The sequence below is a fragment of the Gastrolobium bilobum genome, unplaced genomic scaffold (genome assembly GCF_033153095.1).
Source record: "Gastrolobium bilobum isolate Gb01-03AN ecotype WA unplaced genomic scaffold, APGP_CSIRO_Gbil_v1 utg12072, whole genome shotgun sequence".
Taxonomy (NCBI): Eukaryota; Viridiplantae; Streptophyta; class Magnoliopsida; order Fabales; family Fabaceae; genus Gastrolobium; species Gastrolobium bilobum.
This window is the reverse complement of record NW_026899161.1, coordinates 73,373-84,691: the sequence shown is the minus strand read 5'-3', so window position 1 is coordinate 84,691 and position 11,319 is coordinate 73,373. Positions and strand designations below refer to the sequence as shown.

Genomic DNA, 11,319 nt, shown 5'->3' with positions numbered 1-11,319 from the left:
CCTAATTCTTGGGTTGATTGCTTTTAATTTGATTATTCTTTTTTTTTTCATTTCCGTTTAAATTTACAATGATACTCAAACCCCCCATTTTAGTTTCCGTTTTTCTTTAATTTCCGTTTCTCCTTATTTTCTCTTTTTATTTAGTTTTCATTTTTATTTGGTTTCCGTTTTCATTTGGTTTCCATTTTTATTTTATTTTTTATTTTAGTTTTATAATTGAGCGATTGAGTTCATTGCAAACTCCTTGAGAGACGACTCAGGTTGACGCTTTACTACGGAGTTTGCATCGTTCTCTGTCGTTCTTTACCCTCTTTCTTCTTTTGTTTCTATTTTGCAGAAAATTAATCATAGATAGTGGTGTGATAAGCAGACTGTGAGGATCTTCACATGTGGATGAACATTGCTTCAAGCCTTTTTATGCGGGACTCCAGCAGCAACTTGTGGAGGCACAAATCAGACTCACTGATGCCACTTACCTTCCTTAAGGAAGATAGGGAGTCTTCTTTTCCATTTTCTTTGCATTTTTTATTTATTTCAACTTTAATTGTAAATAAGTGGATTTTCCTTTTCTTTCTGATAATTGTTGAGTTATACATGAAATGAACTTGGACATATTTCTTTTGATAGATTATTCGAATCAGGCTTAATTCTTGACTCTTGGATTGTATTACTTGTTGACTGATATTGTTATGCTGATTGCGTAATTTGGATTTACCCTTGTGAGATTTTGGGCCTGTATGAATGGATTACATCTTTTGCCATTCTCTCTTTCTTGTGTGTTTCTGCTCATGATCTTTTATTCTCTAGAACTTGATCTTGTTCTTTTTGAAACTGCATTTTTCATTGACATGCATGAATATGATAATAGAGGCATTTTTTCTTTTATTTTTCCCTTTAGCCAGATAGTCATCCCTTACATTATTATACCTTGGTGAGCCCCTTTGATCCTTTATATCCTTTTGTTTCTTAAGCCACATTACTAGCCTAAGTGAAAAATCAATTAATTCCACACCCTGGAGATTTACTGAGCATTGGTTTTCACAGTGATGTTGTGTTTAAGTGTGGGGGTTTGCCCGAGACGTGCAAAAATTTAAGTGTGGGGGTGATCATCTGATTCTTTTCTGCTATGTAGTTTTATTGTATTGATTCAAAAAAAAAAAGCAAAAAAAAAAGCATAAAATAAAAAGAGAAAAAGCAAAAAAATAAAAAATAAACATATATATATATATGTTTATTTCTATCTTTTCATTATCTTTGTTTTATTTTTTTAGTGTCGTTCTTAACTTTTGCTCTTGTAGATTTTTCGGGTGTTTAACCTTCTTTTCCATATTTTATCCATACCTTCACCTCAGCCTCATTACAACCCTGCATAAAGCCCTCTTGATTTGTGCATGCATGTGTTAGTAGCAGTGGAGAAGTAGAATTTGAGCAAGCCTATGGTAGAATAATTTTCTTGAGTAGATTTGAGTGATACACTGATTACCTGATACACTTGAGAGAAAAATATTGAGAGCATACTGTAAGGAACCATTTTCGGTAATTGGCATGCAAGTTGAAATTAGCAAGTCTTGTGATTTGAGATTAGAAAGTTTCTGTCCTGATTGGTTAATCTGTTGAAGACTTGTGATCTTTGTATATTTTATGTATACTTGGTAATTGTTAGCAGGGATTGGTTGATCTTAGTCTTTGCTTTCTATTTTAGTTTTTGCCCAAGAGTGCAAAAAGATAAGTGTGGGGGAATTTGATAACACATATTTTGTTACACTTATTTATTACTCTTGGTTAGTATTTTTAGGTTTTATTTGAATTAAATAAAGGTCTTTTGGGTCAAATCAGAATTCTAGATTTTAATTGGGTTTAAAATATTTTCGTCATAATTTTCAAGATTTACACTACTTTCGTATTTTAGCCATATCTCACTTTATCGATGTCCGATTAACTCCTTTTTTGTAGCGTTTTTCAGATAACAGGAAGGGCTACAATTGCTATTTCAGCTACTGAAGCCAAATTCGGACAGAAAGATGGTAGAAACCTGAGCCCAAGATGGACGTGTTTTGCTGGAATTTATTTTGACGATTGGACTTAAGTTATAATTTTGAACCCAATGTACATGAGGCCCAGAGCCATTATTTCTGTTTTGTTTCCTTTTATTTTGGGTTGGATTTGTACAGCCTGAAGCCCAGCTTTATTAGGGGTTAAAAGGGCGAGAGTAGGGACCATGTGGAGAATCTTTTTCGTTTGAATTTGAATTTTACAGTTTTGAAATTAAGAGAATTTTTGTCTTTTCTCTCTCCTCTTTTCTTTAATCAACCCAAGGGTTGAGGATTCCATGGTTGAATCCTGAGGACCTGCGCCTCATTTTGAACCAAATTCGTTTCTCTTTCCAACTCGGGTTGACATCGCATGATTGTGGGTGTTCAATATGAGATATGTGATTGCGTTCTTAGGAAAGAGATTAACCGTTGGATTTAATGGTTATGTTGATTAACCCAATGAACTCAAGTCGAATGGGTTGATACTCCGCGATTGCGTGAGTAGACGCGCCGTATTCGACCAAACGCTAAGCGATCGCTTAGAGAGGGTTCTCAATTGGAAATAAGGATTCTGATTCAATTGAGATCAATCACGATTTTGTAATTATTTGTCCAATGATGGATATCTTTGGAATCATAATTCTTGGGTTGATTGCTTTTAATTTGATTATTCTTTTTTTTTTCCGTTTAAATTTACAATTATATTCAAACCCCCCATTTTAGTTTTCGTTTTTCTTTAATTTACGTTTCTCCTTATTTTCTCTTTTTATTTATTTTCCATTTTTATTTGGTTTCCGTTTTCATTTGGTTTCCATTTTTATTTTTTTTTATAATTGAGCGATTGAGTTCATTGCAAACTCCTTGAGAGATGACTCAGGTTGACGCTTTACTACAAATTTTTAATAAACCTGATTTAATTAATTTGTGCGAGTTCGACAGCTCGTGTCAGCTATATCTACAAAATCATGTAATCAATATTTTCAATTTGAATAAAATGAGGAAATTTTCCTGAAAATTTATCCTTAGAATTGTGATGCTTCAATATATTGATCCGAGATAAAGATGTGATTTGTCATAATGATTCTGATCAAGTTGAGATGTTCAAAATTGTGGTCAGTGAACCAAACCCGCATATGCGACAGTATTGCCTTTACATCAGATAAAATCTAGGTAATGAAACCCGAATTATAAATCGAAGGGATCAATATTTACCTTCGCAAATAGGAACTTTGCAAAAAAAAAATGCTAACTTAAAATAAAGAAATGTCACAGAAAATAATACCAGACAAATAAAAAGGTGGATTCCGTGTAATATAGATTGACAATCGCCAGGTCAACGATAGCACTCGAGATTCATATCTGAGTTAATAGATATAATAAAATAATCCTGTTATGTTTTAAAAAGCTCGGGATTATATCTGAGTTACTAAATAAGCCTAAAAAGCTAGGCGAATAAAACTATATTATCAGGAAAAAGATATGATAGAAGCCTCGCCCTAAAAGGCCGGCTAAGATAATACCAGCCGTAAAGCAGTGCATGCGGTTAGCAAGTAATATAAAGTCATAAAATATTAAAAAAGGAGAAGACAAAACCAGGAAAGATCCCGGCAATATTCATTACAACATTAAAAGGGGCTTCAATGCCCCAAAGCAGAAGAGATGAGCGAAAAAAAGAAAGTGTGTGGGGTCCATGTGAGGATAAGAGATAGGGAGAAAAAAAAGGGGTCCCATATTCTTTTATATGTGTGTAGGAGATAAAATTTATCTCTTACAACATGAGAAACATTATACCCATATTTATATTTATATAAAATGGAAAATATAATAATACATCACATATAATTTTTTTTAACGCAACATCACACACATTTTTAAAGTAATATACAAAATGTGATAAAATTAAAATTATGAATATACATTATGTGACTTTAAAACAAGAATATGAATCTAAATATTTATTAATAAGTATAACAAGATGCTATCTGACATTAATTGCGGTAGATCATAGATCCCTCAAGCTATACTTTGCTTTTATTTTTACGACACATTGTTTTTACGAAGAGGAGAAAATAATGCATTGTTGGAATCATTCTATCCAGAAGCTTATATCGAATATGAAACTAACAAGGGAAAAAAAAGTCACTCAGCAAATAAAATAATAATTTACATACGAAAATTCTTTGGTTACTGATAAAAAAATATAAATGTTAAATTAAATGTAAAATATTTAATATATTACAAACTTAAATAACTGTATTTTTTTGTTTTTAATTGTTAATGAGTAAATACAATTAAGGATGAACATACTTTTATGAAGGAAAATCTTTTAACTCCAATATAAGATTAAGAAGTTTTACTTCACATATCTCAGCTATTGATTTCTAACCATTCAACAATTGTAGTTTATTGAGTTATCTCTATTAATTAATTACTAACTTTAAATAAAATACAACCATCAAATGGATAGACATTAGTAGCTAAGATGAGGAGCACGACTTCTTAATCTTGTTCCGGAATTAAAAGATCATACCTTTACTTTTATTTACTAATTATATGTATAAAATCACTTAAAAAAATCCTTAAATGGATATTAATAATAATTAGCATAGCACTTTTGAAATTAACTCCTTTATTGATTGTGAACAGAATGTACTACAGTCAATCTTATTGCATATAACTAAAGCTCAAAAGTACATGACAATAACTTTAGGGATATAACCCTTCTCCGAAATACTAGAAAATGGAAACAACAATGCCCAACAAAAATAACATAGGTCTATAAAATAACACCTTCAACTGCTACATAACTTTTAGGGAAGGGAGTGTCCTGGTGAGTGTGCAGGAGGGTGAACAGGGGCATGGGTAGGAGGGTGATGATGGTGGTGGGTAGGGGGTGTAGAAGGAGCGTAAGCAGGAGTTGGAGGGTGATGATGGTGATGGTGGTGGCCAGCATGGTGATGTGGGGGGTGAGCAGATAAGTGGTTTGGAGTGTCAACAGGAGCAGGAGGGTGGTGGTGAGGTGGGGGGTGAATCTCTGGATGAGGAGCTGGAGCAGGAGTGGAATGGTGGTGGTGATGGTGGTGGTGGTGGTGGTGATGTGGGGGGTGTGGGGATGGAGTAGGAGAGGGAGGCTTGGGGTGATGGTAGTGAGGTGGAGATGCTACCGGGGGATGAAGACGACTGTGTTCAATAATTTCAAACTCTTGCGCAAACACAGTGATTGTGCTCACTAAGAGCATGAAAAATGCTAGAGCTTTTGTCATTTCTCTAAGCAAGTTTTGAGAGAGGGGAAGTGATGTTGTGGAGAGTGTTTTACAACTATAGGGCTATTTATAGGAGTTGAAGATGAAACTCTCATGTGCTTTTGTTCATATAAAATTAATTTCACCCAGGAAAACGATTACGAAAGACAGTTAGAATTCAGAATGAGGGAGCACATTTACTTAAATTAGAAGTACTGTTGACTATTTTAATTATGACATCTTTTTATATTAACATTTACCTCATTTAATAAGTTCAATAAAGACTAGCTATTTGTTTTGTGTAAAAAATTAATATATTCTAATACCATTATAACTGAAAATAGAAAAATAATAATAGTTTTGATTAATTGTTTCTATAATATTTTCTCAAGAATATTTTTATATAAAATTTATTGTGAGATTATGGTTAGATAAAGAAGAAAATAAAATTTAAATACAAATATTAACTGAAAAAATGTAATAAAATTTTTATTTTAAATTTTCATGTTTCATGAAAACTCACACTATTATAAAGTTGTGCTAGACATAAAATACCCTAGAAACAAGAAAGAAGTTCAGCAGTTAACAGGTAGATTAGCCGCTTTGACTAGATTCTTGCCGAAGTCGGCTGAAAACGCGCTCTCATTCTTTAAGTTGTTAAAAAAAGAAGTTGAACATGGATGAAACTTAGATTATGAAGTTGCATTTCAAAAGATCAAGAGATTTTTAGCAGCACCACCAGTTCTATCAAATTCTTCTGTGATTCCCAGCTTGTCACTTCGCAAATTGATGGGAAATATCAAGATAAGGGACCTATGCTAATGAAGTATTTGAATAGAGTAAAGGAAATTATAACTGAGTTTTGTGAAGTCATAATTACTCATATTCGTGGTCGAGCATGTACAAAGAACTCAGGTAATCACAAAATCGTGGTCGAGCAAAGCATAGCAGAGCCGAGTTATGTGATGGTTATTGCATCATCAGAAGATTGAAGGCAACCAGTTGTTGCTTATCTGGAAAGAGGAATATTACCAGAGGATTCAACCGAGTCCAAAAAATTAATCCGAGATGTAACTATGTATGCAGTAATTGAGGATCAATACAGAAAAGGTTTACATTCTCCAATGTTAAAGTGTTTAAACCCGAAAAAATCAGTGTACGTTTTGGCCGAGATATATGAAGGAATCAATAGTCAACACATGGGTGCCAAAGCATTGGCTCGAAAAGCCGTTCGAAGAGGGTATTATTGGCAAACTATGGAGACTAAAGCAATAAATCGTGTCAAGAAATGTAATAGTTGTCAAAAGCATGTCAGGATGATACTTCTTCCTGAAGAACTAAAATATATCTCGGCTCCTTGACCTTTCTATAAATGGGGAATGAATTTGTTGGGACCATTTAAAGCAGCTAAATGGCAGTTAAAATTGTTGATTGTAGCTGTTGATTATTTCACAAAAGGGATAGAAGCTGAACCCGTGACTATTATCACCTCGGCTAAAGTTGAAAGATATTTTGAAAGAAATATCATTTTCATATTTGGAATTACGGCCGAGATAGTAACAGATAATGGAACCCAATTTTCTGATAAAAGGTTCCAAGAGTTGATGACTGACTTGAAGATTTGACATCGCTTCGCATCTGTTAAACATCCTCAATCAAATGGCACGCTGAAGCTGCTAATAAAATAATAATGGATGAACTTCGAAAATGAGTGGAAGATGCTGAAACAAGTTGGGTTCAACAACTATATTTTGTCTTGTGGAGACACAGAACAAGCATTGAGACAGCAATAGGAGAAACTCCATTCAGACTTACTTATGGATGTGAAGCCATGATCTGGTTGAAATAGGAGAGCCATCTTGGAGGAGAATGAAGACTCTTAAAGAAAAAGAAGAAAATAATAACGAAGCTCTGGCAGTAGAGTTAAATCTAATAGATGAAGTCAGAGTCACGACACATTACCGAGATATGGCAACCAAACAATTGATAACAACTATATATAATGGAAAAGTAAGACCAAGGTAATTTGAAAAAGATGACTTGGTACTTCGAAGAGCAGATATTGGCAACAAGACTTCTAAAGATAGGAAGTTGGCTGCAAACTAGGAAGGCCCTTACCGAGTAAGAGAGAAACTCGGTAAATAAGCTTACATACTGGAAACGTTAGAAGAAAAGCCTACTAAATGAATATGGAATGTGAATAAACTGAAGATGTATTACAGTTAAGATCCAAGTTCCATGGAAAGTCTTTTCAAATATTTTTTCAATTTCTAGGTGAATTATTTTTGTTTTGGTAGGGATTGTATAAAGTCGGCTATATCGACAAAATCATGTAATCAATATTTTCAATTTGAATAAAATGAGGAAATTTTCCTGGAAATTTATCCTTAGAATTGTGGTGCTTCAATATACAGATCCGAGATAAAAATGTGATTTGTCATAATGATTCTGATCAAGTTGAGATGTTCAAAATTGTGGTCAGTGAACCAAACCCGCATATGTGACAGTATTGCCTTTACATCAGATAAAATCTTGGTAATGAAACCCGAATTATAGATCGAAGGGATCAATATTTACCTTCGCAAAAAAAAAATGCTAACTTAAAATAAAGAAATGTCACGAAAAATAATACCAGACAAATAAAAAGGCGGAATCCGTGTAATATAGATTGACAATCGCCAGGTCAGCGATAGCACTCGAGATTCATATCCGAGTTAATAGATATAATAAAATAATACTATTATGTTTTAAAAAGCTCGAGATTATATCCGAGTTACTAAATAAGCCTAAAAATCTAGGCGAATAAAACTATATTATCAGGAAAAAGGTATGATAAAAGCCTCGCCCTAAAAGTCCGGCTAAGATAATACCAGCTGTAAAGCAGTGCATGCGGTTAGCAAGTAATATAAAGTCATAAAATACTAAAAAAAAAAGAAGACAAAACCAGGAAAGATCCCGACAATATTCATTACAACATTAAAAGGGGATTCAAGGCCCCAAAGCAGAAGAGATGAGCGAAAACAAGAAAGTGTGTGGGGTCCATGTGAGGAGAAGAGATAAGGAGAAAAAAAAAGGGTTCCATATTCTTTTATGTGTGTATAGGAGATAAAATTTATCTCTTACAACATGAGAAACATTATACCCATATTTATATTTATATAAAATGGAAAATATAATAATACATCACATACATTTTTTTTAACGCAACATCACACACATTTTTAAAGTAATATACAAAATGTGATAAAATTAAAATTATGAATATACATTATGTGACTTTAAAACAAGTATATGAATCTAAATATTTATTAATAAGTATAACAAGATGCTATCTGACATTAATTGCGGTAGATCATAGATCCCTCAAGCTATACTTTGCTTTTATTTTTACGAAGAGGAGAAAATAATGCATTGTTGGAATCATTCTATCCAGAAGCTTATATCGAATATGAAACTAACAAGGGAGAAAAAAGTCACTCAGCAAATAAAATAATAATTTTACATACCAAAATTCTTTGGTTACTGATAAAAAAATATAAATGTTAAGTTAAATGTAAAATATTTAATATATTACAAACTTAAATAACTGTATTTTTTTTGTTTTTAATTGTTAATGAGTAACTAAATTTAAGGATGAACATATTTTTATGAGAGAAAATCTTGTAACTCCAATATAAGATTAAGAAGTTTTACTTCACATATCTCAGCTGTTGATTTCTAACCATTCAACAATTGTAGTTTATTGAGTTATCTCTATTAATTAATTACTAATTTTAAATAAAATACAACTATCAAATGGATAGACATTAATAGCTAAGAAGAGGAGCACGACTTCTTAATCTTGTACCGAAATTAAAAGATTATACCTTTACTTTTATTACTAATTATATATATAAAATCACTTTTAAAAAAATCCGTAAATGGATATTAATAATGATTAGCATAGCACTTTTGAAATTAACTCCTTTATTGATTGCGAACAGAATGTACTACAGTCAATCTTATTGCATATAACTAAAGCTCAAAAGTACATGACAATAACTTTAGGGATATAACCCTTCTCTGAAACACTAGAAAATGGAAACAACAATGCCCAACAAAAATAACATAGGTCTATAAAATAACACCTTCAACTGCTACATAACATTTAGGGAAGGGAGTGTCCTGGTGAGTGAGCAGGAGGGTGAACAGGGGCATGGGTAGGAGGGTGATGATGGTGGTGGGTAGGGGGTGTAGAAGGAGCGTAAGCAGGAGTTGGAGGGTGATGATGGTGATGGTGGTGGCCAGCATGGTGATGTGGGGGGTGAGCAGATAAGTGGTTTGGAGTGTCAATAGAAGCATGAGGGTGGTGGTGAGGTGGGGGGTGAATCTCTGGAAGAGGAGCTGGAGCAGGAGCGGAATGGTGGTGGTGATGGTGGTGGTGGTGGTGGTGATGTGGGGGGTGTGGGGATGGAGTAGGAGAGGGAGGCTTGGGGTGATGGGAGTGAGGTGGAGCTGCTACCGGGGGATGAAGACGACTGTGTTCAATAATTTCAAACTCTTGCGCAAACACAGTGATTGTGCTCACTAAGAGCATGAATAATGCCAGAGTTTTTGTCATTTCTCTAAGCAAGTTTTGAGAAAGGGGAAGTGATGTTGTTGTGGTGTGTGCTTTACAACTATAGGGCTATTTATAGGAGATGAAGATGAAACTCTCATGTGCTTTTGTTCATATAAAATTAATTTCACCCAGGAAAATGATTATGAAAGACGGTTAGAATTCAGAATGAGGGAGCACATTTACTTAAATTAGAAGTATCGTTGACTATTTTAATTATGACATTATTTTATATTAACATTTACCTCATTTAATAAGTTCAATAAAGACTAGCTATTAGTTTTGTGTAAAAAATTAATATATTCTAATACCATTATAACTGAAAATAGAAAAATAATAATAGGTTTGATTCGTTGTTTCTATAATATTTTCTCAAGAATATTTTTATATAAAATTTATTGTGAGATCATGGTTAGATAAATATGAAAATCAAATTTAAATACAAATAAATAACTGTAAAAATGTAATGAAATTTTAAATTTAAATTTTCATGTTTCATGAAAACTCGCAGTACTGTTTCATTTTTTTTAGACCATCTTTTACTTTTATAACGATATATATTTGAAGAGTATGATTATAATAATTTAATAATATGTTAAATTCATAAAATGTTGTTATGGTTATGAAAGCACATAATTAAGTAGTATTGTAAAACCTTTTTTATATTAATAATATATCAAAATTGGATTTAATAAAAAGATATTAGCCATAAAAATCTAAGGCAAATTCAAAATAAGGGAAAAGTGTGTATCATTTTAAAAGATGTAAAGTAGTGTCATTTTAAGTGAGAGAAAGAAATAGATCATAGGGGAGAAAGTGGACAAAAAATAAATAAAGGTATGGGTCTCATCTCTTTTTAAATAAAGGATAAATATTTTCCCTTCAAATAAACACACTTATCTAAACCAAATAAATGATTTAAGGAAAAAGTATATTTGTCTTTGTGGCAGAAATATTTTGTTTGATACAGACATATTTTTATCAGGATATGACGTCGAATTCTTATTATTATTATTTTTAAATGAGGATCTGTCGGTAGATTCTAGTGAACATATGTCTGTGGTAGATAAATCTCTCTTCTACAGCTGTAAAAAAATGAAACCATGATTTAATTAATATATCTTGTGTTTATGGTTGAGAAAAGATTAAATTGGATATTAAATAATTACACACAATTGTCACCTCTAATACCCCCGACACGCTTTTTTTTTAAAGATGCGTGTCGGACACCGACTCGTTCCGACACGAGGTAAATATTTTGGGACACGTGGTCAACTCTCTGACACGCTCCGACACGTTTTTTCGACACGCAGTCAACTTTTTTCGACACGTATTTTTTTTCTAGTCTTAATTTTTTTTATTAACTAAAAATAAAAAAATCATTTATAAATCAATTTTTTTCTATTATGAAATTTGACATGAAAAATTAACAAGGTATTTTTATTTT

The 11,319-nt window shown here is 32.5% G+C and overlaps 1 protein-coding gene across 1 annotated transcript; it reads right to left on the bottom strand.

The window, feature by feature from the left end:
- Positions 1-9,422: 9,422 nt before the first annotated feature.
- On the bottom strand, positions 9,423-9,875 carry LOC133287853 (uncharacterized). Its single transcript, XM_061485530.1, has one exon. The coding sequence runs from the start codon at positions 9,873-9,875 to the stop codon at positions 9,423-9,425; it is 453 nt and encodes a 150-aa protein (XP_061341514.1).
- Between the last annotated feature and the right edge of the window lie 1,444 nt (positions 9,876-11,319).